At 51.5% G+C, this 27,692-nt stretch overlaps 1 protein-coding gene across 1 annotated transcript in view; it reads left to right on the top strand.

The window, feature by feature from the left end:
- Positions 1–538: 538 nt before the first annotated feature.
- The window catches only part of Ephrin (ephrin), a 278,014-nt gene continuing 250,860 nt past the window's right edge, over positions 539–27,692 (top strand). The window contains exon 1 of the mRNA XM_037432296.2: positions 539–1,001. Within this exon, the coding sequence (XP_037288193.1) occupies positions 895–1,001 (107 nt within the window). The 5' untranslated portion in view covers positions 539–894. The remainder of the gene's footprint in view (positions 1,002–27,692) is intronic.

Raw genomic sequence — 27,692 nt, 5'->3', positions numbered from 1 at the left:
CGAATTTGGTAGTCGACGCAACAGTACAGTGCAACATCCCGAGCTGACGGAGTGTGTGTGTGTTCGCTGTGTGCGTGGTGTTTTGTGTTGGGTGCTGTTGCAACTTCGGTGGGAAAAAAAAAGGCCTGAACGACTGCCGTGTACGACTTGACGACTCCGAGCGGGGAGAGAAGTCCGAACTTCGAAGGACCCGATGCTAGAAGACACGGTGTGACGACGCGATTTCGAGAACAGGAGTGTGTTTGGGAATCGGTACCGGCAAGAAAAGAAGCTCGGACGGCGCGAGAGGAAGCCGAACTTGGGTGTACAAAGGCGCACGACCTTCCCAGGAATGAGGCCTCCTGCGACGCGGTCTGTGTGAATCTTTTGTTCGGCCGCACCTCGGCAGAGAGGTAGCGCGGTTTTAGAATCCACGGCCGCCGCTACCATGGCATGCGACACTAGGCACGACCGCTCGGCTCCCTATGCTAGGTGGTCGTGCGTCGCAGGCTGACGTTTGTCTCGCCTTACTGAATCTCCTTGGAAGGATAACAGAAAAAAGCATAAGTGAACGTGTGACAGCCCACAAACGAAAGTGCACTGCGCTTTTGTTTCCACCTCAAGCCCGGTCACGTTTCTGTTATTCTTGAAAAAAAAGTTTTTGTTCGAGCAAACAACAACCCCCGTGCGTCTGAGTGTGTGTTGTGCGCCATTGCACCGTGCGAAGAAGAAATCTGCGCGTCGCGACATTGGCAAACTCCACACCGACAAAGTTTTAATTTTTTTTGTTTCCTTTTTACGGGATTTCGAGGCTTCTGTGAGAAACGACGCCAGCGGAGAGTCGGTGTTTTTCGGGCTTGGAGAAGAACGACAAACCCGACGCCGACGGAGTTCCCGTCTCGGACCGTAATCACCATGCCTTGGATTCTCCTGTTTTTCGTGTTGGCGATTATTGAAGCACTACCGGTGGATGTATCCTGCGTACGGCTGGCGGATATTTACTGGAATGCCACGAATCCAATGTGAGTTAAACCATCTCTATTTGCGTTTTCTATAATTGTTCGCTTCTTGGACGAGGGAGATTCCGGACGGGAGAGCGCTGTTATAGTTAGCTGCTTCTTGGAAGCCATGCCTCACACCGATGATCTTGAAATACCGAAGTCTGTGCAGTTTTGTGATGTATCATGTGTGGGTTGTTAATCTGTATGGGACGTGTATGTAGCCTCGCTATTCTTTGTACCCATCTGAGAACGCAACTCTACAGTACCGCAGATGGCGTATCTTTGCTCTAAAAGGGTGCATATTTTACTCTTATCTGTGGGCCAGTGTAGGTGCTGTCTCTTGACGCAAGTGACGCTTTCTCTGGTCAACGGTGCGAGATTTTTAAAACAGCTGACGTGTCAACTTTCATCAACAGTCCCCTTGTCGGACCGTTAGCTACAACATAACTCGTCCCCTGTTCATGATTTTTTTTCCCCAAGTTGTCGGTAGGAGAAATTGTCGTTCAAAAGGCTGGCAGTTATCCGGTCGTAATTGATAAGCGTCAAAATTAAACTTCGTTGCGATGGTTGCAGTGCCTAATAACGCGCTCCGTGCATCTCGTGCACCGCTGTATTCTCCAGGCGGCTCTTCTTTCACGAATTAAGTTCAAGTTTTGGTCCTGCTTCGTGCAAGCAAATGGACGCGCGTCGGGTCTCCTCCGAGAGTGCGGCCGTGGAGTGCGTTTGGCTACTTACGTGACGCTGCATTTTGCGCCGTTCTCCGGGCTTCGGTTTTCGAATAGCGCGCTGCTTTCTTATCACCTCGATTTCGTGCGAACAGTATCCGCATTGCTTTGTGTTGTTCCGGGAAAATCTTGCCCCGCCGCGGTGGTCTAGTGGCTAAGGTACTCGGCTGCTGACCCGCAGGTCGCGGGTGCAAATCCCGGCTGCGGCGGCTGCATTTCCGATGGAGGTGGAAATGTTGTAGACCCGTGTGCTCAGATTTGGGTGCACGTTAAAGAACCCCAGGTGGTCGAAATTTCCGGAGCCCTCCACTACGGCGTCTCTCATAATCATATGGTGGTTTTGGGACGTTAAACCCCACAAATCAATCAATTGTTTCAGGAAAATCGCCGCGAGACGTGGCCCACTTGTTGAGCGTTTCTTTTCTCCAATTCAAAGTGAGACAGTTCAGGGGAAAAGAAATATTGACGATTGAAGTGATGAAACTTTCTTGAACGCCGTCTGTCGTTTAAATCAAGGTAGGCTGGAACCGCCTGCTTGAAGAAAGTACTGACACGGTTTTGAGGCACCCCAACCGGGACATTTTTCGTTACCGCCGGTGTGCATATTCAACGTTTTCAATCACCGGGGCCAGACAACCCGTATGGTATTTTACTTTCACCTCGAAATTTACGTCGCCCAGCATCCAAGCCAGCCACATTGCAATTGACACTATCACGACAAGTCAACTCAGTTCGCTGGGTTTGCGAAATTTGTATCCTGCACGCAGCATAAATCGTAGAAATCACTGTTAAGAGTCTATGGACGGCAATTCACTCGCCGTTGCTTGCTTGCGTGAACCACGTGCGAGTGGCAGCTAACTGACAGCTGTTGCTATCGTGTCCCGAGTTGCAGTCTTCTCGTGACGTCAGTTCACACGTCACTGTGAAGCCACGCCGGAAACTGTAATTGCCGTTTTAAAATTGCGCTATTAAAGCAATATTGAAAGAATTCCCAGTCATTATGACACTTCTTAGTGTCCTCGACACCCGTTGTATTTATGCAGATCAATAACCGGAAAATATTTAAAATTCGTGTCAGCAGTAATTTAACGTGTGTGTGTGTGTGTGTAAGATATACTTACGTGCTAAAGTTGCAGCATTGAACAAGACAGTATGTGGGAACCATGGCTCCATCGAAAACCCGTGTTCAAAGTATTTTTCATCTCGTCCTCTGGAATGGATGCCGAATTCAGCGAAAATAGAACCAACTCTCCGTAACTTAATCTTCGATTCTACGGCGCAAGTGAACCGCAGGACATGAAAGTCGAGCGCCTAATTTTTTTTTTTTTCAACAGTTTTCGTTTCGTTTGTAGGAAAACAGAGTGGCTCGAGAGTTGATGTGAATTAATTTCATTAACAGAGCAGGGAAAAGAAAACAGCAGGATGACACTTGCTCCCGTGTTTGTGTTTGTCCCATATAATCTTTTCTTTTTCTGCGCCTTTGATAAAAAAAAAGGACCATCGCAAAAGAATAAAAGAACACTGTGGAGCGTGGGCAGGTTTTGTTGCAGCTCTGTTCTCGTCTTTTCTATTCCCTCCTGTCGTTTGCCCTGTTGAGCACTTTCTTCGTCTACCATGCAGCACCAACCAGCCCAATCAAGAACCTTGTTAAACCAATAGAACATTTTTTTTAGGAACTCAAACGGCGCCCGTTGTCATGCTTTCAGTGGGGCTAACTTTACGGGACGCGTTCGACTGAACACAGCGTGAGTGCTAATGTGAATTCCCATAATGAAGCTTGAGTTACAATTTATTTGACACGTCTATGTCTCCTGCTGACTTTAGTTTTTTGGCGCCATGTGTTTTTCAACAATAGGCAGCATCTCTATTCCCATGTGTACAAAGTGCTACTTACTGGCCTTACGCCGAGCTGCTTCTGCGAGGACGCTGATTGAATAATTTTTTGGTTAACCTCCCTGTCTTTCCGCTTAAACTTTCTTCTTTGATGCAGTTGGTTTCTGTATCTTCCATCACGTTTGCCTGCGACGTTGTCCTCTTGTGATCAGAATCGTCGCCTCGGAAAGATGTCACGGCGTAGGTCGTCGCGGGCCAGTTTTGCATAACGTGACGTCACCGCTCGGCCATAGGTGGGCCGATTTTCCGTCACACCGCAATGTTACGCGAGGTGCGCAAAGCTCTTGCGGGATGACGATAGTTGTAGCGCGAGAACAAAACGACGACACAGAGACAAGAAGGACACGAAAGACACGTTTTCGTTCTCGCGCTATAACTATCGTCATGCCATACCAACTAGCCCAAGCTGCCACACTCTTGCGGGAGTTGGAGATTATGTTGTCAAATGCGAAAAGAAAATGATTTTGCCTTCCAAACAGCTCAGGCAAATTCCTGAGGTTGTGCGTGTTTCTCATTCCGCTGCGTGTATTTGCAGCAGCCTGTGCGTTTCCTTTTGTTGTTGTCTAATGTGTAAACGTTCATCGGCAAAATCCACAAACAAAGAGCCACCCCACTTGCAAAGTGGCTTACGTCGAAGACACCGATCCTGGCCACCCCCCTCGGTTTTCTTCGCGCGGTGTTGCCGCTCTTTTTTTTTTTTTCGATCGCACAATGGTCGCATGACCAAACAACCCCGTCTTCCGAACTAATTTAAACTTCGCGTCGCATTCGATTGCATAGGACTGGGAAGCACGAAGAAGCTGACGGTGGAGAGTATCGGCAGATGGCGCTGGCGGTCCGACAAGCTTGGGAGCCCCTGCAAGCGAGCGCGGATAGCAGCCAGCGGTCGCGTTGCCTTCTGGCATCAACGCCCATTTTGGACACGTTGTTTGACCGTGATTCATCAGACTTTCATCGATGAGTGCGCCCCGCAGTTGTCGCAGGATGTCGACCCCGCGACCTCGGTAGTCCTCATTATCTACCCGAAGCTTTGTACTGGTGGCAATCCATTTACACCGTTATTATACATACATACATACATACGTACATACATACATACATACATACATACATACATACATGTATGCCCCGCTGCGGTGGTCTAGTGGCTAAGGTACTCGGCTGCTGACCCGCAGCTCGCGGGATCAAATCCCGGCGTCGGCGGCTGCGTTTCCGATGGAGGCGGAAACGTTGTAGGCCCGTGTGCTCAGATTTGGGCGCACGTTAAAGAACACCAGGTGGTCTAAATTTCCGGAGCCCTCCACTACGGCGTCTCTCAAAATCATATGGTGGTTTTGGGACGTTAAACCCCACATATCAAATCATATGTATGCATGCATACGGGAGCTCAGTTTGGAACCTGACTCGAAGAGGTGCCATTACTTGCTAAATTTTGCGAAAGAAGACAAGCTTTCCGGATTGCACTTTCTTGTTCTAGGCACCGATGGAGTAGTTCCGTGTACTGTTTATTTAGGTATCTCGCAGTTCTGGGCGATTTCATTTCGCACTTAGCGCAGCGTTGCTCACGGAGGACAATGACGCTCCTATATCCAAACTCGTCCGTATATCTATTTCCTCCCTCCCCCTTTTACGTGTTTCCATCCTTCCGTGCACAAACTGCCCCCTCCCCCCCCCCCACCTTCCCCCCACCCCCTGAATAGCCTCGAGTAGCGAAAGCTCGCATGCCCAGTAGCGATTTCCCAGCGAAAGAAACCTTCCACTTCGCGCCTCGGAGCCAACTCGCTCCGTCCCGAAACCGCCGACCCGAACGAAGAACCAGACCGCAAGAAGCGTCGGCGCGTGTGTGTACGCGGCCGGGCCCAGCAGCGAGCAAGTCCAGTGAGTCCAGGGAACAACTCCGCTCCTGGCAGAGAAGATGCTCTCTTCCTTCGGAGGCCACGGCGGCGTCCAGCCAGGAGGGGTCAGTCTCTCTAGTCACGCCCTTCGGGGAGTAGCTGGGCGCAGCTTGTTGTTGTGTTGTTCTCGGTACTCGTCCTTCTTGTTGTTTTGGGAGAGCCCCCTTCATCCTCAGTATCTATCTCTTTCCCTCTCAACTGCGGGCTTTCCAACGTCTCTGCCTGCTGGCTCCTCAGGCAGCGGCGAAGGAGGGGGAGAGGGCACGAGAGAGGAGGGGGAGAGACCCGCGGCGCGCGCGCGTTTTTCGTTTCGGCTTCTTGTCCGTTGTAATTAGACGAGCAAGCGCCCCGACGGACGCGCCAGCCTAATCGTATCGGACGCTCCCTCTCTCTCACTGCTTCGTTCTGCTGCTGCAGCAAGCCGCAAGCAACCCTGCCTCGCAAGACCTCCTCCTCCTCCTCCTTACATGCTTGGAGCGATGCAGCGTGACCGCGGCAGTTCCTCGCCGCGCTGAATGTGCAAGCTACATAGCGAGCGAGTGTTGCGAGCCACCCCGGGAGAAGATGAAAAAACAGAAACAAACTTAATATCCGGCCGTCTTTTGCATCCCTGAGCAACAACTATGCATGTAGTCGAGCCGCGCGCTGCCCGCCGGCGCGGCTTTCTCGCCGATGACGAGGCGAGAAAAAGAAACCGCGTTTTGAGAATGAGCCAGTCGGAAGCTTCGAGGAGAGTATGTCCTTGCCACGCTCAACGAAGACCGCAACGTTGATGAGGTTGGTACTTTTCTGCAGCGATTCTGTCATGGTCTACAATTTGCGGCCGTCGTACTATTCGAAGTAGGCTTCGCGCATGCCACGTGACCAGAGGAAGGAACGCATAAATAAATAAAAGGATAAAATGATGCTGTTGGCACTCGCTGCTGGAGGCGTGTGAGCCCGCGTCTTTCGAATCTAGCGCCAGATTTACGACACCGCGTGATCTTGCTAGCCAGTCATACACACTCGGGCGCCTAGAGCTCCGCTCGCCGACGGTTTTCGCGGCGTGAATTTGGTTATTTTGTTTTCGTTTTGTTTTTTCGTTAAATTTTACCTCGAGTGCGCGTCCTCATGTAATCATTAGGCTTTTCTGTCTCGCTCATTCGAGGCCTTTGTAAAAGAACTTCGTCGTTCGGATTAAGCAAGGCTGATGGTTGCGTGCGGCTGCGGTGACTGCGAAAATTCCGTATATTTATATCTCTCGTATTTCGCGTCGCCTGCTGCTGACTGAAGCACGGCGGCACCGGACTGGCCATGTTTGCTCGTAATTCTAATCATTACGCTGAAATGGTCACGCACCGACTAGCTCTAACGAAACGCCTGTTGATACAGAAAAAAACAAAACAAACAAACGTTGGTACACTGTAGTGCTGCGTGAGGCCTTTTGTCCGTCTCGTTGAATTGAATACAATAGAAAGAAATGCATTGGCTCCAGAACCATTAACGTATGCACCGGTAGCGCAATTGCAGAGAACAATCACGCGCGTGCAGAGGTGTACTAACGACAGTGTGGACGTGTTTGCGCAACTATAGCAGTTTTCACGACACTTTCAACGACTGATTACCCTCGAATAAACGGGCAGTGAACGTGTCCTCCCAACCGCTGCAAGGTCCGCTGCATTCCGCTGTCGTTAAAGCCTTTTTCTCCATCCATTGTATCGAACTGGCGGATCTACCGTGGAACCTGCAAGGTCAACGCTGGCTCTATCACGTTCTCTCCCTGCACCGAATTGAGAGGGGCGCGGACCGCTATCTTAGATGCAGTGGAGCTTATTTCGACGATTACACTGCGCTCTTCCTTTATTTTTATTTTTTTCGTAGCGTGGGAAACACAGCGACACTGAAGCGTACCCCCTGTGACTGATCTCCGACGTAATTAATCTATTACAGAGCTCGCGCCGATTAGGGGACACACAGTGAGCCCTTTGAGCCCCCCCGGCTCTCTGTCCACCCCGTATAGGGTAAAGGAGAGATCTTATCACGAAATGATTGCAGTCGAGCTCAGCCCGGTATTCTACCGCAGTGCGTTATCAACACCCGAAACTGTCCTCAATTGAAACAACCCTCCGCGGCGACGTTTCGCATCGGCACGTTGCTCTCTTTTCCATGCGAAATGTTAACTTTTGTTGATGATATGCGTGTTCAATTGTCCATTGTACCGGGCGGACTGCCTATCGCCGTCCTAGCCAAATAGTGTAGATAACAAATCCTCTTATCTTGCGGAATTCCGTGTTACAGAAGTTTCCCATCGCAAGCACGCATCGCTTATAAAGCCATGTCGTGTTCTCCTGTATGCGCTTGAAGCACCACTTCCGGTTATGATGGAACGCCCGCAGCCGCGCGTTTCTAATTTCCATATCTTTCCATATTCCTGTCGGAACCGAACTAAGAAGTCGTTCCCGATCCTTGTCAAATGTGAATTTAACGTTGAGAGACGTTCACGCATAACGTGAACGTCTCTCATGATGATGATGATGATGATCTCTGTAGTCTTCCCCTTTATACCGGGGGGGGGGGGGGGGCACCTTTTAGTGTCCTGACCGGAACGAGAAAAAAAAAGGAAAGAACAATCACACCAGGTCCATGAACATCACAATTGTTCACTGTCTCCTTGACCACCACTGTAGAAGCCTTGCTTTGGTTATTGCTGTCGCTGCCAGGGGGTGCACGTTGGTATCGCGGCTGTCGCCTCCCGGTGCGCACCACGCGGGTGTCAGCGCCCTCCCTCCCGCGAGTAACACTGGACGCTGCTTTGCGCGTCGGACCGTCGTCAAACCCGAGCTCAAGTTGGGAATCACGACGATAGTTATAGCGCGAGAACAAAACGACGAGACAGAGACAAGAAGGACACGAAGGTTCTTCTGTTCTCGCGCTATAACTACCGTCATGCCATACCATCTAGCCCAAAACTGCCACACTTCTGAGTTACATGGGAATCACGCTTCGCAAATAGGCTTTCACTGCAAAGGTGCGTTCGCGGTACATGCACTGTAATATAGTGCCATCAAGACGGCGAAGGCTCGGTTCTGCGCGTAGTTGTTTTCATTGCGATATATATATATATTCTTTTCCCGCCCGAAGTTGTGCGGGTTGCTGCGTCGTTCGGCATCCGGGGGAATGTGGAATGGCGGCGTTCCTAATTAGGCGGCGTTAAAAGTCTCCCTCTACTCCTTGTCCTCTTCATCCTGTCCGCCGCCGCCCTGGTGCCGACGCTACCCAGGTTCTCTCACTTCGGGGTAGGTAGCTCGCACGCATTCGCACTCACCGGTTTGAGCACGTGCTACGGGGGGCCGTCCCCTCGTCTCCGCGGTGCCTTGGTGCGTGCGTATGTGAGATCAAAGCGCAGGGCCGCCCGCATATTTCCGCCGCCGGCGCGTCTGGCTGAACGACGCCGTTGCTGTGAAGACTCGGGAGGAAGCGAGTTCTCGGCGGGGAGGACGAAGCCGAGTCTTCGCAAGCTGGGGCGGCTTTTAGGTGGTAGGGGGGGGGGGGGAGGGGTAGGTGTCGGTCGATTTAGCGGCTGATATGCTACGGCGAGCAAGTAATATGGCGCCCATATCCGACGCGCGCCTGCGTCCCTGTCTGTGGTGGTGCCTGGTTCGTCAGTGCTCGAGGAGGGGCCAGCACCGGCTGGCGAGGACATCCAGTTTGATCGCGTAAGAGATAGAGAAAGCGTCGTTGTTTTCTGTTCGCCTCCTCTTTAAATTGTTCCGACTGGCGCTTTTTTTTTTGTTTTTCAGTCTCGGTAGTGCCGGGTCATCAGCGTAAAGCCACTTTCGTTCGACCGTTACTGCTGGAGCGCGGAGTGGTTTCCGCACTCGTGGCACGTAGAGCCAGAGAGGGGTGAGAATCTTCTGTCGCCATACACTTGGTCGGCAATGGAAGTTTTTGCGCTTAAGTAGGAACCATATTGGGTAACGCGTTTGAGACGTTCTCACAATATCCTCCCTTTTCCATCCTTTGAAAAGCAAGGGGGGGGGGGGAGGGAAGGGGTCGTAGCATCTTCCAGGTGTTGATACCCGCATACTTTGTACAGCGCCTAGGTGTAGGCCCTTCGTTTAAGCGTGGCCTTCGAAATGATGCGTGTTGCCATATCTCTGAAGTAATGGATTTGGAACTGTGGTTGTTAAAGTGAGAGTTCCTGGCTCGGAACGAGTCTCTGCAGGACCATCGAGTGTTCGCGCGTATACCGTCATTTTTGGTTACAGTTATGACTGCGGATATTGAAATCGAATTACGTTAGGAAAGTGATCAACCCACTCTACCCTAAAATGCTCTCGAACGTTGTTTGTATTTGTCCTTTACTGCGTTGGTCTTGTAATCGCTTCCTTGTCTTGAACCTCTACTGGCGTGGTGGCTTCGTTCGAATATTCTCCTCTTAGGTGGCGCTTCTCCGAAAGCAGGGGGTCTGCTGCAGTTTCGTTAACGATAAGCGCCAGTCGTGATGTGTGTGTTTCGTCTTCGTCGTTCGCGCTTTCCAAGTTTCCTCTAGTCGTCTTTAATTTTTTTTTTTGAGGGTGTATTTCCATTGTTACATGCCCTGGCTATATCTCTTTCACTCTTCACTAACGGATTACTTAGGTAGTTGAGCACTGGCAACCGATGTTTTCCTCCCCATGCGATGATTGATTGATATGTGCGGTTTAACGTCCCAAAACCACCATATGATTACGAGAGACGCCGTAGTGGACGGCTCCGGAAATTTCGACCAGCTGGGGTTCCTTAACGTGCACCCAAATCTGAGCACACGGGCCTACAACATTTCCGCCTCCATCGGAAATGCAGCCGCCGCAGCCGGGATTCCCCATGCGATGCGCTGTCACATTGTGTATATATTCCCTGCCCAAACGCGTGCGCGCGCAACTTTAAAAACGGCGGATGACGTACAACGCTTGACGCTCGAAGTGGTGATAACGTCACGCCGGATTCGAAAAGGGCAACCTACACGCATACACCCGCGCAGAGTGGTTACATCACGTCGGGGGGCCTCCTTCGATCAGGTCAGCCGAACAGGCGTCGCGGCATCGACTGGATCGTTGGTGAGGCTCCATAAAGCGGAGAGGGACAGCAGCAGTAGCCGCAGGTCTCGCGCTGTCCCGCTATCTCTTTCTCCATCACAATACTCGGCCTCGCTTCGTGCCCGTTCCCTGTTTTTTTTTTCATTTTTTTTTTGCTTGCATTCGTTCTCGCCTCTGGCGCTGTCACGTTCCGCTACGGCCGCGATCGGGGACGACATTGGCACGTCCAGCGCCCGGACGTCCTGACACCTCGCGAGACGGCGGGACGCTTGCTGTCGCAAACGCGGAAGGCCAGCGATGTGTCGTGACGGGCCGGCAGCTCTTGTACGTATTCCTCGTATCACTGCACGCAGTCGGTGGCGCAGAGCGCATCTTCGTGAGCGGTTCGCCGGATGGAGCGGGACGAGGCAGTCGTCATGACCGCTTTTATGTGCGCACTGTGGTTCGCTTTCATTCGACTTGGCTTGTCTCGTCTTCCTGCGGCTCCGCGCGGGGACGTCGCGAGTTGGTTGGGCGCCTGACGTCAGCGCTGGCCGTGCCACCGGGGTTGACGAGTTTACCGTGGCTTGGATATAGCATGCGATGACCTTATGGAAGGATCGCTGAGCGAGCGGCTGAGGCGGTCGAGTTTGACATGATGCTTTTGGAGGTGGTAGTTCAGTAAGAGAAAGTCAGTTGGGGTGATAAAGAAGTACTGTGCGTACTTGCGTCGACTTTATTGACCAGTGCGCAGGTGTAATCTTGGCAAGCAGTGAAACAGTTGGAAATTATAAAGCCGGGAAGTCAAAATCAAGCCATCCCCACGCAAATGTGCTTACGTGAGGTGAGATGTTCGAATCGGCATTAAGAGAACAAAATATTGAGTCTGATGAAACCTGTGATGGGGTGGAAAACAGCATCGATTCAATTATGTGCTGATAGTTATCTTGCCTAAATCTGTAGGAATGGGCTCTCTTATCTCGCTTGAGAACATCGTACATATTCGTTATAAGACGATCTTGGTCATGTAAAGTGTGAGATGCGGCTTTACACCTGCATCATCGATACAACAATGGAATCGCCTGTCATGTCAGGTTAAATTTCCAGGCAGCTGCGAATTATTTATGGTCGCAGTATAGATGAATACGCTCTTTCAGAATATCGATTGTTTGTTTTTAAGTATTCACATGCTCGAATTCTGTTCAGAGGTGCTTCGCTTCGAGTGTTCCGTCGCACAAATAAAGTGCGATTCCGAACTGTTTAAAACTTCACGTTAGCCTTTCCAACTGAAATACGTGAGCATGTAGTTCCTTTCCCGTTTTTCCGGATGCACCACCGCGACCACGACTTGCGCACTGTCTACGCAACTTATAAAACAGAGGCCTCGCGCGGTCGAAATAAACAAAAAAAAACTAAAAAATATCAAGTGGACGAGAGGCCCTGGCTGGCGCGTTGGCCTTCCCCCTCGTGTCTTGACACTTGCTCGCCTCTCCCGGATTGAATTGGATAGTCGTTCGACTGGTCGTCGTCGTTGGATTGTTTATGGCTTTGCGCTACGCGTTGTCTGTTCTTGGCGGCTCCGGAAAAGAAGAAGAGGAGCGCGGGGCCTCGAAGGAGGTGGCGTGCGTGCGCGTCCACTGCTGCGGTGCGGCGGCGCAGAAGGAAAGGCGCCCGCGCGGATGCTTCATCGTCTTATATACAAGCCATCTCTACACACCTCCTTCCTGCCGACGCTGCCAAAGCTTCTCGCCCCTTTCTTCTTCCTCTTCGCTAGCGAGTTTTTGAGTGGCCTTTCTGCTTCTTCCTCGCGGGTGCAAAGACCTTCTTGCGTGGTGCTCGGGAGGTGGTGGTGGTTCCGTGGTGTTGGCGGGCGGCGAGGGCTCCTTACGAAACGAGAAAACGCGGGGCGAGAATGCGCCCATTGGTCATTCCTCCTCGTCCCTCAGCCCAGCCGCCCCAGCGCAGCCGTGGCGTGCGTGCGTGCGTTTTTTTCCTATGTTGCATTTCGTCGCGTCGTCTTCGTCTTATTGCGACTGCGGGCTCGGAGACTCATGTCGGATCGCTGCTGCCCCTGCCGACGCGCCCGATATGTGCGACTCTTTGTCTCTTGCTCCCTGTCACGGTGCTTGTAGCGATGGTCGGGGGTTCAACCGCCGGCTGTTCGGGGCAGTTGGCCCGTCAGGCTTTCGCGTCGCTGTTCAATTTCTAGTCGCGCTATATATATATATATATATATATATATATATATATATATATATATATATATATATATATATATATATATATATATATATATATGTGTGTGTGTGTGTGTGTGTGTGTGTGTGTGTGTGTGTGTGTGTGTGTGTGTGTGTGTGTTTGCAAGAAAGAGACGACGAAACTTTCACGGAAGCGTCTTTACTTAACGTTTTCAGCTGGTGGACCAGCCTTCGTCAGAGTAATGTGACAAGAGTTCATACATGGCTCTTAAAGCTCCTTTCAATAACAGGTCAGCGCCATCTGCTACAATGCGCATCATAAAATGTCATGTGCTTCAGAAAAAGCAAAAGACAAAAAATGGGAAAACCAGAAGATTACACACATACTGCAGACACGGTTGAAGATTCCCTTACATGCACTGTGCCGCGATACCATGCGTATACGTAGTTAAGAGATGTAGAAGGGCAGTGGTGTAATGACATTGCATGGCAGCATAAGGACTGTCTTAGTGATATGTGAACGTATAATGTAGCCACTGTGAAATGATTGAAGATAAATTTTAAAAAATAAAAATAAAAGGGGGCAGACATAGGAGGCGTGATTTAGGCGATACAATTTGAAACCGCTGTAGCGGTTAGTGCTGGCATTGTTAACGTGCTTTTAAAAACTAAGGGAAGAGGAGGAGGCATCGCGCGTGCGAAGGAAAGGAGAAGGCGGCCGCTCATCTTTGAACGCGGGGTTGGTGAGTGGTACCTTAACAGTTAAACGTGCACTTAAATCGCCTCCATCGAAGCGTGCGGCCGTAGCGGACAGAATTGGATGTCGTGACCTTCGGGTCAGTGGTGGGCCACCGTAAGCACCATGAATTATCGATGACTGGAAATGAAAGAGAAGCGTCATTTTGTATTTATTTATTCGTTTGTACTTAAGCGTTTGGTAATTTTTCCCCGGGCTGTGACATCCCCGCAGTATTTTGTTGACAGCTGCATAAGTAAACTGGGAAAACGACTAACTTAATCGGCGTCCATCCTTGTCCGTGATGTAACCCGGCGTGGATGCGATTCACTCTTCATTTCGAACTCCCTAAATTTCCATCGCGTGTTTTCCCTGTTGAACTCCCTATTGGTGTGGAGAAGCATCATGGCTCTCAGACGTCCGAGCAAGCGTAACCAGTCAGGCTGCTCCGCATTTAATATTTTACTAGCAACCTTGCCCACGGCCTGTGCGTAACTTCGAGCCTTTCGTGGGGACGGCATCTTCTAAAGCTCCGCAATTGTTAAAAGCGTCCGCGTTCTTTATCTCCGTAGGCAGCGCGGCTGCATTAAGAGATGCAGTCGTCGCCAATTGGATCTTCCTCGATCTTTATGCGTTTACACTTTGTGGTTTCCCGAGCTTTGGATTTATGCTTGCGCAGAATAGCCTGCCAAGCTAACCTCTCTGCATCTCGTCTCTCATTTGTTTTCCCCCTTCCCCCACTCTCTCTCTTTCTCTCTCTATCGCTGACAGACCGCGTCATTGCCCATTAGCGCTCATTACTGCGTGTGTCAAATGGGCGACCGCTCGCGTTTTAAGCATCGGTCTGGTGAGAAAGAAAGAAAAACAAAACACAAGCCTCCCCACCCCCCATCGTCTGGGGTTATGCTGAAGACAGTCCGCCCCGCGAATGTTCATTCCGCCGAGCAAGTTGCGGAGCAACGACCCGCTCTGCTTACCCACTGCACCGCGCGTAGCTTTCCTCCGAGATGCGTCTCCTTTAGCCGGCATGCAATTCGTCCTCGCAATCGGTGTCGCCACATGCCCCTCCTCTGGTCGAGTGAAAGCATTCCTCAGTCTTGTTTCTTACAGGGTGGTGGGCCGCCGGGTTGGGGGGTGCCCTGTATATCTAGCGAGACGATGACTCTCTTTATTTCCTCTCCAAGAATGGATCACCGTGTCTGCCTCACAGCCATTGCTGTGGTTCTGTCTCCAGATGGCTGGATGGGGGAACAACGTCAGTGGGTTCGCGCTCTAGCGGGGAGTTTGCGCGCGCCGCCTGGCGGGGATTTTGGTGGCGGAGGGTGGGAGTTGCCACGTTCGCTATCTCGCTTTTATTTGTTTACCTTTTTATCCTCAAAACGACGACGACTTACGGGCATGTCCTGTCGGTGCTTTATAGACACGTCATTCTACCATAGCGAGCCGCCGTCTTTCCTCGCTTCGTATCAGCTGGGACTAGGGCACATTTCTTCGTGTTTTTTTTTCTTTATTATTCTTCTTCTTTAGGGCTGGAAGAGCTTTGCAGCTTGTGTAGGGGTGGGCAGAATGCGTTTCTCTGTCCTCAGTAAGAAGCGGGGACTTATGGGGCACGTGGTAGAAGTAGTAGGCCTGTCTCGAGGCCTGCTATTTCTCGGCAACCCCCAGCGCGCACTCAAGAAGGCTGAAAAAGTGGCTTGTTCGAGATAGCGAAGAGGGGGTTTCTGGCCGGGAGAACGGCGTTGCAGTGGTCGCTACGTCCGTCCGTCACCTTGACACGCCTGTATCGAAGAGGACCCCCTCGTCTCACGCCAGCCTTGGATTGATTCGCCGAGATACGAGACCTGGCTTGTGTCTACTTGTGTCTGCTCTAGTGCGCGCGGTCTGGGAGGCAGGTGACGTGTCCGGGTGGGGGGGGGGGGATTTCCGCCTACAGCGTTTAGGTATTTTTTCTCTGTTGCCGCGGTGTTAATAGAACCCCGAGCGGGGCCGGTTTCTTGTTTTGCGATACAACTCGGTGACTTTGCGGCAGCAGATCTAGGAGCCGTGGGGTGGCCGTGGAATGGGAACTGAGACATGGAGAGGTGCCCATGTTGTTTTACAGTCACGGTAAGGCCTGGCTTCGAACCGAAACACCTTTCACGTTGCGCGATGGACATTGATATGATTAGGCGGCGTTTCCTGACATAGGACAGAGTGGATGGGGTGGACATAGAAGCGCCGGTAACGATGATGAAGACATGAGCTTGACTAGCTCTTTCAGGGAGAAAAGTATAACGATGAGCACCCGCCACGTCGGCCCGGTGGTTATGGGGCTTGAATGCTGACCTGAAGGTCGCAGGATTGAATCCCGCCCATGACAGCTGAATTTTTGATGGTGACAAAGTGCTAGAGGCCCGTGCGCTTAGGTTTAGAGGTGCACGTTAAAGAACCCCGTGTGGTCTAAATTTCTGGAGCCCTTCACTACGGCGTTCCTCGTAATCGTATCGTTGTTCCAGGACGTAAAACTCCGACCGTTATTTTTAATGTCACCATCGACAACGGCATCTGTGACCCGGGAGTGTCGTCGCCTGCTGACGAGTTCCGGTTGGCCATGGACGTCATTCTTAGTCAACCGAATGATGGTAGTTGCGACCTGCGTTTGAAAAGCGCTATCTCTACAGCAAGAACTTTGCTACCCCTTCAACATGTGTCGTTAAACGTCGAGGCCTGCCTTAAAAAAAAAAAAAAAAAAAAAAGAGCGTGTTCGACCTGAGTGTACGAGCTCGAAGTCGCTTTCGCTCCACGCTTCCTGTCTCGTTTCCTTCTTCTTTTTTTTCTTTTTTTCTATCTCTCTGGCCGTCGTTTAATAGCGCGTTTTCTTGACGTTTCCTGTATTCGCTTGACGGCGTACGCCTTCCCCGAGCTGTATTACGGCCTTGCAGGACGACTCCCGCATCGAAATGCGCGTGGTGGCGTGGCCTCCTTCAAGGGAGAAAATATAGCGCGACGTAAAAGTCCGAAGAAATGGGCAAATGGCCGTCATTCTTGAGCGGGGTCTCAGAATGCTTGGCTTCTCGTTCTGGTTCGCCGTAGCTCTTTCCATCCCATCTCTCGTTCTCTCTGCATGTCCCTTGTTGTGTTTACGTAACTGCGGATCGCGCAGGATAACGTGTCGAGACAGTGAAGTGCTGCAGAAGATGTGAAGGCGCGATGATAAGGGGCTCGGTTTGCGCGAAAACAAAATGTACTCTTTGTCCTGCAAACAAACTATATAAAGTTTTTTTCTAAAACCGCTGAATACCGCAGCAGCGTTAAGTGCTATAGCTGCTACGAAGCGATCAAGTTACTGAAAAGGCGCCATCTTGTATGTTTTGTTTGGTTCTCAAGCTTGCTCCCGCGTCTTTGATTGGTTCGCAATGCCAGCGCGGTGGTGTTTGACGGTGTCAGTATAGAAGTGATTTCTTTGGTCGTTGATTCAGCTCTTTGATCCAGTAGCACCCGTGGCGCGGCAATTGATGTAACAGCTATACTTCAGGTTCTCGCCGCCACTCTGCGTTTGTCAATAAGTATTGAACCTCAAGAGCTCCTGCTTCGCAACGAATCAGATCTCTAAGATACATAGAGAGCTGCGTACTGGTGACGGATAAACGTGATAGTGCATAATTATCAGTTTTTTTTTGGGTGTCTCTTGATTACTTTCAACAATGAAGTGTAATAACGTGTGATGGTGCCGGCCTTTTCCTCCTAATTCGGCGGTAAACACTGTTTCAGAGAGTAGTTCAGTAAACACTCGATACCAGAAACGTGCGCTTCAAAAAACAACCAACTATAACCGCGTGCAGTCGCTTAAGTGAGTACGATGGTCAACGAACCAAACGCTTCATGTGCACTACATCCAGTCACGTAGCAACTTATTTTTACGTGACACGTAGACCAACCGTGGCGTCGCGACATTCAAGTTATAGTTGACACTAACATATGCAATCCTAAAGTATTGACATTTTTCGATCAAGAGTTTCTAATGCGATAAGCCGTGGGCCGTCCTGTTTGGTGCAGTGATGGCGGGTGCCGGCTCGGCCTTAGCGGAACGTTTTGCAGCTTCGACGGGCGCTGCGTCGAACTTGGCCTTTGGCCGCAGATAGTAAAAGCTTTCGGTTTACGCGCATCTTAATGCCCGATGCGGGACGGGTCTTTCTCCAGTCCCAGCCTCCGCTGCGGACTGGAGCGAAGCGTGAGTGGCATTCTTGATGCCGGTGGACGACGTTATCTCTGCCCTCCCGTTTTTTTTATTTAAATTGTTTTTGGACTCGCCTGCTTTTTTTCTCGGGCTCCTTCGCGATGGCGTCCTGTCAGTACATAGCTGAGGACCCGGGGAAAACATCTCTATTTCCATCCGTCGCCTTTTTGTTTACTACGTTTGCTTGTAATGTTTCTTTTGTGGGTTTGCAGTGGATAGCCGTTCTCTTTCCCGATTTTTTTTTTTGTTTTCGCATTAGTTGGCCTCTTATACATCTCCATTTCGAGATCTATATGCGTCTGGTCCGTATACCGGACGAGTCGCATCTCTCCCCTGTCCTTGTGGTTCTTTCAATCGACACGTTTTGCTTGTTACATTCGATCGCCGGCGTCACTCCCCCCTTCTATATAAGACTTTGTATCTAGGACGGTGCGGCTGAGATCGCCAGTGGGAAAACAGGCACCCTTGCCGCTCGGCGCGGCGTTCGGTTAAGTATGCGCTTATGCATGCGCCGTCGGCCGGACGCCGACGTTATCGCCGATCGAATGGCGCGCCGTTCGTCTCACTCAGTTCGAAGAGACGGCCGGTCGACTCCGGCGCTTAGATATGTGCGCGTATAGGCGGTTCGTGCGAACTGAATGTTGTAGCAGATGCGGCGTGGCTGTTCCTATACTGTCGCGAAGAGGGCGGTCAATCTCTCTGTCGGTGCCTTTTCGTTGCGGTGCGGCTACACGCAAAATCTCTGACGTGTACGGTGGTGGCTATATAAAAGAATAACGCCTGATTTCCCAGAACGTCCACCCGTTTCGGGTATTTGGTTTGGACGGCGCACGGGTTTTTTGAGAATCGTCCTCTGTTATTCGCGTCCACCTTGAGATTTAGCCACCGCCTGTTAACTCTTTAGCCTGTAGGTCTCGCCAGCTTGGCTCTTCGTCGGATCCTGAGCCGTTCATTACTGAGCACGTCATTTCTATCCCGCACGCTGTTCTGATACGACAACCTGTTATCTCCTCGCGCCCAATATGTCAGCTCTTTTATGCCAGCCATGGGTGATCAACCGCAATCTGAACTACTCCCTGAATTCGCGCGGCTGCACTGCCAGTCTCACAACATCGCAGACGTTCAGAACGCAGGTCGTAAATGAGCTTCGCAGAACTATATCGTATCTGAGTGACTTCCTGTGCAGTGCTTGCGTTGCTCCGTGCTTTTTCGCAATCCCGTATCCGGCGTTAAAATCAGAAGAATGTCCATTTATGTGCAGCGAAAAAAAGCTTGGAACCCCTTGGCCCGTCGGTGATATTCCGGGGACAAGCGAAGTTTTGCGTGTGAGTGTCCGACGTAGTACTCTCTCGCATCGTGTGGTGCTTCCTCCTAATCGTTCTTCGTGGGGGCGATTAGACCATCATCCACGAGCATAACTGCGCAACACTCCGGTTGATAGAGGCAACAATGGTGATCGTACGTATAAATGCAGGAAACACTGAAGCCTAAGATCACAAGGAGATGGATAAAAATATCAGTTTGCCATGACAGCTGCCTCTGCAACTCAGTATGTCGACGGCAGGGACGTAGCCAGGGGGTGGAATACCGGGCACGTTCACCCCCCACCCCGAATTTTTTTTTTTCGCCATAGCATGGAGAGCGAAAAATGGACATTTTCAGGGGATGCCCCCCTCCTCCCTCGAAAAGAATCTCTGGCTACGCGCCTGGTTGACGGCCCTTGTGGCCCTTGTGTACAAACATGCAATAGGTCTGTACAGTTGTTTGTGGTGGTGGCATTCTTCAAGACCCCGGATCGCCGACGGGCCGCGAAATAAGAGCTCCGAAAGGGCGGCCATCTTCAAAGGCAGACACCTTATGCGGATTTATTCGACCAGTTTCCAGAATAGAGGGCATCGTGAGCGTCCGGAGAACTTGCATCTGCAAGCGAGTGCGCGTCAGTCGTGCGAGCGGAAACCGAGTGGCGTAGTTGTTGCCTTGCGTTTTAAATATATAGGATATACGTTCCGAGAACCCATGGCCTCTTTACGGATGCCGGCTTGTTGTACCAGGACATGCCCCCCCTCCCTGCCTAACGTTACGGGTCTTAAGCCTCCCCAACCTCGCTGCACGACCTCCCAAAGCCCCGGCGTTGGCTTACGACACCCATCAACTAGAAGCGACTCGAATGTCCTGCCAGTTGCCATCCTGTTTTCCCGCTCCTACGCCGTAAAAGATATTAGAAGCCGTTGACCTGCGGCATTTTATTAACGAGCTCCAGTTTGTCTTTCGAACGCTGTCCAGCGCCGGTACAAACACGAGACGCGGCATATCTGCGAGGAAACAAGCACACAGATGCAAACGCTTGCGCTCACGCATATAGACACGATCCCCTCCTCTCTCTCTCTCTTGTTTCAAGTTATGAGCTTGGGTAAGCCGCATGCCATTGGCGTCTGGCCTCGACGAGAAATGGGTGTCTTGTCTCACCAGCGAGGGTGGCGGCAACAGAAGACTGCTGGGGTGCGGCTTCACACGCACTCACAGACACACAGAGCTTGCTGCTGCAGTGCGCGGTGACACTACCAGAGAGGCGAGGAGAGCGGAGGCTGGTGTGGCGCGGCGCGAGATATGAAACAGCCAGTGGCGCCTTTTGTTGACGGCACCGACCCAAATTTACGAGTGGCCGTAAAAAAGGAAAGGAGGTGGATGGGGAGCCACTATCGCGCGCGCCCCGAGTGTGTGTGTGTGTGTGTGTGTGCGTGTGTGCGTGTGTGTGTGTGTGTGTGTGTGTGTGTGTGTGTGTGTGTGTGTGTGTGTGTGTGTGTGTGTGTGTGAATAGAAGCTTGCTCTACATCCCCTCCTCCCCACCACACTCCCCGCGCCTTTACTACCACAACCGAACCACCCCTCGGGCGCCGAGAATTTGTCAAAAAGGACCCTTGGTCACTTCCTGCTCTCTCACTTCCTCAGACAATATAGTGTGGATGTTGGTTGCTGTCTCCTTTGCGGCACCTTGTTTCCTATGGCTGTTCCTTTCTCTGCTTTCGCTTCCGTTTACTGAGCGTCATGTGCTTAGCTTGCTTCCTGTATTAACCCTCCATGCCTCTGCTCTACATCTCTCCCCCCTTCACATGCCCTGACCTTCGCTCTTCATTCAGTTAAGAGCGTCGAAGGTTCTCTCATACTGTGATTGGTTGCAGGCTATAGCCTGCTGTTCCTACAATACTTCCAAGTACAGTCGTTGCAAAAGCGCTAGACTCCACTACGTGTACTCGACAGTCGTTATTTTTCCCCTTGATGCATGGGAGTTTGAAAGCGTGGCGCACTTGGGAGAGTGCTTTCTCGTGATTAATTTCTCTATGTTGGCGAAATGAGCTTACTCGACAAATAAGTGTGTGGAAAACTGCTTTCTCCAGCTTACAAAGTCTTTCTTTTTTTTTCAGCTTTAAGTTGCGCAGCACTATCTGATCGCGCGAAATTCCTCTTTTTGCCCAATTTCGTGGTGTCCATTATAGATGTATCGCGGAGAGGTAGGCATGTTTGAGGCGCGTGATTCGTTGGGGTACATTGATTCGCACTCAATTCGGTATCGTGTTCAGCAACATTATGCCCGTAACATGTAGTTCCGCGGCAGTCACTTGAATAGAGAGGTTTGGAGATCGTTTCGAACGAGGAAGATATGGCAGAGAAAGAAAACGCAAGCTCGCGAAGACAATCATCGTGACCGAGTTGAAGCGAATTGGCCCTGCGACCCTTTCCGGTTGGCACGCCTTTTGTCCGCCTCGCTCGTCATCTCGCAGCGGGAACGGACTCGAGAGTGGCCGCAGTTCTGCTGCCAAGTCAGCTTCGGGGCGCACTCCTGTGAGTCGACGCTCCTTCTCTCTCTCCCTCTCCATTCTTCACACTGTTCACCGCCGTGCAGGAGGAGGATGTGGAGTGCTGAAGGTGGAGGAGAGGGTGGCTTATCCCTATAGGCCCTGCGGCGGCATTCTCCGGGCCGCTGTCGCTGACGTTAAGGTGGGGGCGGTCACGAGGTTAACGTCGTTGCCTGGCGGACGTAAATTACACGGGCGCGAAAAAGAGGGGAGCGATGGGCGTCCCAGAGTGTAGCAGCAGCGGCGAAGGCTTGACGCCGGAGGCGAGCGTGAAGAACTTTTGGCGCTGCAGCGGCAACAATAACGCGGTAGGAGGGTGATGGGGGGGAGGACGTCGTTGGTCGCGCTTCTGCCGCTGCTGCCAACGCCGGCGGCGGTGGTGGTGGTGTGGTAAAAGGTGTTCCCGGTGGGATGCGATGGGTCTGCCCTGGCTGCACGATGGAAGCCCGCGCGGCCTGAGCACAATGCGTCGGTCCTTGCGACGAGGTTGGTGGGAGTGGAGCGCATTTGGTCGGAGAGGTCTACGGATGGTATTGGCGTGTTCGTATTATTGTGATGTCTGTTTGTGCGTGCGCCTGTAGACGGGCGCCACGGAACGGAATTCTCTGGAAGCACGGTTCCTAGCTGCTGCCGAGCTACTTGCTGCGTATGTGCTGGATGACGGGGTTGAGGCCGCCCCCGTGTTCTTGGCTTTGCAGAAGGACCTGACCTGGTCGTTACAGGGCTCTTTCTCTCTCTCTCTCTCTCTCTCTATATATATATATATATATATATATATATATATATATATATATATATATATATATATATATATCTGTAGCGAGGGAGTGAGTGCTACGTATGTTCGGACAGTTCAGCTTCAATATCCTTCCCCGAGACGTCGCCAGTCAAAAACAAATTGATCAGTAAAGTTTTTTTTTTATCTGTATATTGCGGTTCGTTTATGTCACCATTGGCGCGTTTAAATCGCGCGCGCACTGTCGCCGGGAAGTTAGAGAAGTCGTGTAAGTTTTAAGTCGTCGCGTATTCTTTAGAATAATTGTGAGAGTCGCTGGAAGCTGCCTAAATAATCTATCCCGCAAAACGAGTGGTCATTTAGGCGCTGTATCCCAATACAGTGCTTGTCAGTCGTCGTCTTCAGGGGTGCGTTCGTTCCCGTCGTATGTTACAACTCCCCATCACGAGTATATTTCAACACTCCCAGTCTCCTACCTTATTCAATCTAGATTTCCTTAGCCTAAATGCTTGTTGGATGCGCTTGGTTGCGTCTAATGAAAGGAACGAGAACTTTGGAAAATCCCCCCTCTTTTCGTTGCGCGCAGGGTTGTCGTTTAATCGTACGGTTGGTTCCTTCAGCGAGTCATCTCCCTTCGCTCTGCATCCCGCGCTGCGCTACTTCTGAGGCGGAATGACGTTCCGTAATTCTATGGTTACGTACCGCCTCTCCTCTGATCCACGTGTGGAACGCTGGCCATTCGACGAGAAGGGATACCCACGACTCGAGGCGTGGATGCTGGTGTGTCGCAAAATGTTCTCAGGACCGGGGGAGCGGGATGATCTAAGGCAGACGAAAAAAAATGCGGGTGGGGGGGGGGAGGAAATGGTTCAAGGAGAGACGGTGCGGGGAAAGCGAGGTCTTTTGCAAATGCGAAGAAGTGCGGGTCGGGCGAGACGTGGGGACAAGAAAATAGGAGTCCTGTCGTTCGCGCAGAGCCACCTCTGCCGCCCAGCTGTGCACCCCGGCGTGGCGGGTGAATTCCCCCGAAGACGTTGTAACGGCGGGCCGCGAAGGAACTGCCACACATCGAAGGGTGAAAAGACGGAGGAGGGGTGGTGGTGGTTGAGCGACGTTATATGGCGTTTGTACAAGCCCCCGAAACAGGAAACGGCGCGAGCCTTGCCCCCCATGTACGTCCCGCTACTGTGTGCGGACCCCGCGCTCCTGAAATCGATAAATAAGCGCCTTGATCGTATGTGTGCACCCCCCACCTCCCCCTTCTTCCTGAAAGACGTGGACATGCGTGGCAGGCTGTCTCGGTCGAGAGGTAAGGGACATGGCAAGGCTTTTGGTGTATATATTACTGAAGGGCAGGTCCGCTCGCAGTGCGCGCCCCATGGCGGCAGTGCGTCGCACCGTTCTGTGTTTCTTAGTTGCTGCATACGTTTCTTCGAGGCATGGGGAGGTGGATGGGTTGAGGAACATTTTATAGGTGTTTAAGGTATGAACGTTGATTGCGCGCTTCTACGCTTATGTCAGCCAGTTTTTTTTTTTTTTTTTGGCACCGTCAATCGATCGTCGCAAATGTCCTATTCTTCAGAGGGTTCGGGGGGGGGGGGGGGGGTTCGTGTTGTTGTCGTATACCAAAAAACAGTACCTATAAGCTAGCTTTCTTAGGTAACACGAACGATTTTCGACGACAAATACAACACGTTCCACCTTGAATAATCGTAGCTACTGAATGCTACAAATATGCAAGAATTTGACACCCAAAATCTTTGCGATTGAGTGATTATTCGACTCTGTTCAAATCGTTCGTGTACAGTGCGTGGCGTTCCCACGAAAATCGTACCTGGAAATTAGTTCCATGTAAGCGCAGTTCCTGCCGAGGACGGCTAGAATTTAGTAACAACGCGACATAATCCCATGGCGAGTGTTGTTTAGCCAAGCAAGCCGCTCTTCGTTTCGGTGATGCAGTGGCCTCCACGGTACTCTTAATAGCAATGCGATTCCCGTTAAGCTTGCAAAAGTCACGTGGTACACTACGCATTTGCTTAACCCGAATGTCCGTTTTTGCGTTGCCTCCGTGATTGGAGGCGTTTGTAGCTTTTTCCGACTTGCGCGTGTTATTGCGGAGCCTGCGAAGTCGGGTTTCCCACTGACCATTCGACGATTCCGTGTGGTTAGGTAATCACGTGATGTGTCATAAAGGGGAGGGGGCGTAATGACATCATGATGATTTTTAGCATAGCACGTGTTGACGCCAGCGGTCACTTTTCGGGTTCGATGAGTGATTGATAGCTTATTCCATGAAAACGGTAAGTTTGCGGTTGTCACTTCTTCGCTTCGCGTATCACACCACTTGAACGACAAACTTTTGTTTCCCTGATTGATTAGAGAACGTCTTTCACTTCGATGTCTACGCTATTTACTTGCATCGGACGCCTATTCAATTGACGCCTTCACTAGTAATGAACGTAGTTTCGCAATTTCGTAACGTCAACGTCTATTCGACGTCTCTCGGTTTTCCACGGTCGTGTATCGTCGCATTCCGCCCCACTGCAAGCCCGTTGGGGTAATCTATTTGCCGTCCGGCGCGCGCGCCACGAGTGGAAAGCTCGAGCGGCAATCGAAGATGAGTTCTTTCCGGACTAGCGCTCTTCATTCCCTGGCGGTGGAACGACGACCCCGCAATTACACCTGAAGCCGACACGCGATGCGCATGCATAGTTGCGAAGAGGCCATCCTCTTTTCCGTGTGTGCGCGCGTGCTCGATATACCCGTTCTTCATCGCTCGCCGCACTTTGCGTATAGACTGTATATTTATATGTACGCCAGTGTCTCTCGCTCACCGGTCACTTCCTATCGCCGCACGTACGCACACGGTGTGTCTACACGCAAACGCGTGCCGTCGATCGAGCCTCGGCAGTTCGAAGAGGTTGGGGGAGGGGTTCCTCGGTATTCTGGCCTCGTCGTCGGCGATTACGCACTCGGGACGAAGTCGCGATTAACTAATAGCCCGCGCTGGCTGGCATGTTGGGCTGACCTGGCCGGATTCGCGCTTGGTCCGGCTTTTTCTGCATGCAGAACGCGAGTCGGCATGCGGCGGCGGAGAAATGGGAACTGCGGTTGGGTGACCCCTGTCGAGGCAGGAAAAGGGTCAGTTAACGTTCCGTGGAAAGGAACGAACGCTCGGTGTTCGATGTAAACGTGAGTGTGGTTTGGGCTTCGTTCGTCGACCGATGCTTTTGACTCTGGAGGGATATTTTTTTCACTTCGAATTTTGGCTCGAAACACGCAGATGTTTTGAGAATAGCGCCACAGCAACACACTCTATACTACAAGAATAACGTCGTCGCGATATGGGTAGTATAACTGCGTGACGATTGGAGCTTAACACATTTTCAAAGCAAACAGCGGATGGATCGTACTTCCATCAGTCGTGTTAACAGAGGAAGCTGTATCACGCACGCGGGATGCCAGAAAGAATACGGATAGAAAAATGCGTTAAACTGAGGTAAATAAATAAGATGGCCCCTTCCGTTACCGTTGAGTATAACGGTCATACAGAAAAAGAGAGAAGAAAAAGTTGAAAGACACAAGACTGGTCGGAAAGCAAAGAAATAACCAGCATGAGTGAAGGAACATGCCTCGGGGTGGGTGCTCGCCACGAGCTCTCCAGGCATGCCGTTTCGATCCGGAGACAAACTGCGTATTGATTGAATCGTCCCTTTCCTCGAGGGTGAGTCGCCGGCTCCGGGTTTCGAGCACCTCGCTATATACTGCTTGCAGCGCTCTTCGACCCTTCTCTCTCGTCCGCGTCGCATCGCACGCCCGAGTCCTTATCCCCACTCGGCGCGTGCCTCGGAACGTCGACAGAGTTTCGCGAAGAAGCGCGCTAGAATAAACACGCGGGGCTGTCTCGCCGCTGCTCAGTCGGTCGCGTTGGTGCCGCGGTGTTATTCTTCCTCTGTTGTCATTTCTTAACTAAACCCCGGACGGTTCTCGCGTTTTCCCGCAGAGCGGCGAGAGTGGATCCTTTCTTTCTCTGCGGCTTTGGCCTCGACGAGAGAGCTCGCACCAACAGGCACGTCAACAACGTTCTTCTTCCTCGAGCCGTGCGCGTCGTGTTGTTGCAAAGCACTTTGCGTTTGACAGTGCCCGCCGTGGTGGCGCACGCACACTTGACGTCAACATGCGTTTCGGTTTCGAAAGCGTATGAAGATCGCCAGCTTTTATCGAAGGGAAATGACACGTTTTGACCCTTTGCGAACATGTTTATTTGTTTGCTTCCTTCCTCATAAGCGCCTCTTCTAAGTAATAGTGTAACATTGATCGTTTCTGGTCGAGGCTTCGAAACGGCTTTATGATTAAGAGGGGACGCCGTAGTGGAGGGCTCCGGCAATTTGTGCCGCCTGTTCTTTAACGCGCGCCTGAATCGACGTGCACGGACCTCGACCATTCTCGCCTCCATCGAAAGTGTGGCCACCACCGCAGCCGGGAACCCGTGCTGCGACGTTCGGGTCAGCAGTGGAGCGCCATCATCGCAGAACCACTGTGGGAGGTTGTTACGCCAAAGTAGACAGTCGTCATGACAGGAGAGAAGATGCGGTGTGGGAATGGGGAGAATGTATATATCGCGTGCGTTATGCCATTGCTAGCCTAAAAGATTGCATTGTCAACGCTGCAGTCATATCTATTTGTTCATGAGCGTGAAGGCACACGCACACAGACAGACAGACAGGCAGACAGACAGACAGACAGACAGACAGACAGACAGACAGACAGACAGACAGACAGACAGACAGACAGACAGACAGACAGACTCATGCCAGTAGCTGAGAGCACTGCTTTACTTGTTTGTATTAGCAGAGAAGGGCAATTGCCAGTCAATCAAAAGGCTTAAAAACGTATAAAATCAGTCTCGGAGTACGGCGAGACGATAGCGCGATCGTGACTTTTAAGCCGGCGCCAACTGCTTCAAAAGTGCTCGAGTGACGTTCCTTCGCGTCGCGGAAGTTATGACTCCGATAGAAATCTTGCATGAATTTTGTCTTCTAGACTGAGCACAGCTCCTCCTGTGCCGCACTTTGGCCCCATGCAGCGGCTGCCGTAATGGCAGTGCCTTGTACCTCGTTGCATCTCTTCGGCGCCAATCCTGCGCAAGCTGACAGGGCTATCAGAGAGAGGCGCGTGCACAAGTGAGATCGCGTTTAGCTCGCGGCCTAATCAAAGTACACTTTCAAGAGTTGCAAAAGAAGCCTCGTTGTCATTGTCTGGCGGGCCAGGCGGTCTCACCCCCCGCCCCCTCCTTCTTTTTCTTGCTTCGCCGCGGCTGGGCACCCATCGGTCTTTTCATTCACAGGTCGTGCGAGACAATGCCCCTTCCCCATTGCATCCCTTTGTGAAAGAGATGTAGGGAATGCGTGTGCCGGGGGAAG

The sequence above is a fragment of the Rhipicephalus microplus genome, chromosome 10, assembly GCF_043290135.1.
Source record: "Rhipicephalus microplus isolate Deutch F79 chromosome 10, USDA_Rmic, whole genome shotgun sequence".
NCBI lineage: Eukaryota > Metazoa > Arthropoda > Arachnida > Ixodida > Ixodidae > Rhipicephalus > Rhipicephalus microplus.
Note: the sequence above shows the minus strand (reverse complement) of the source record. Positions and strands in the feature narration are given on the sequence as shown.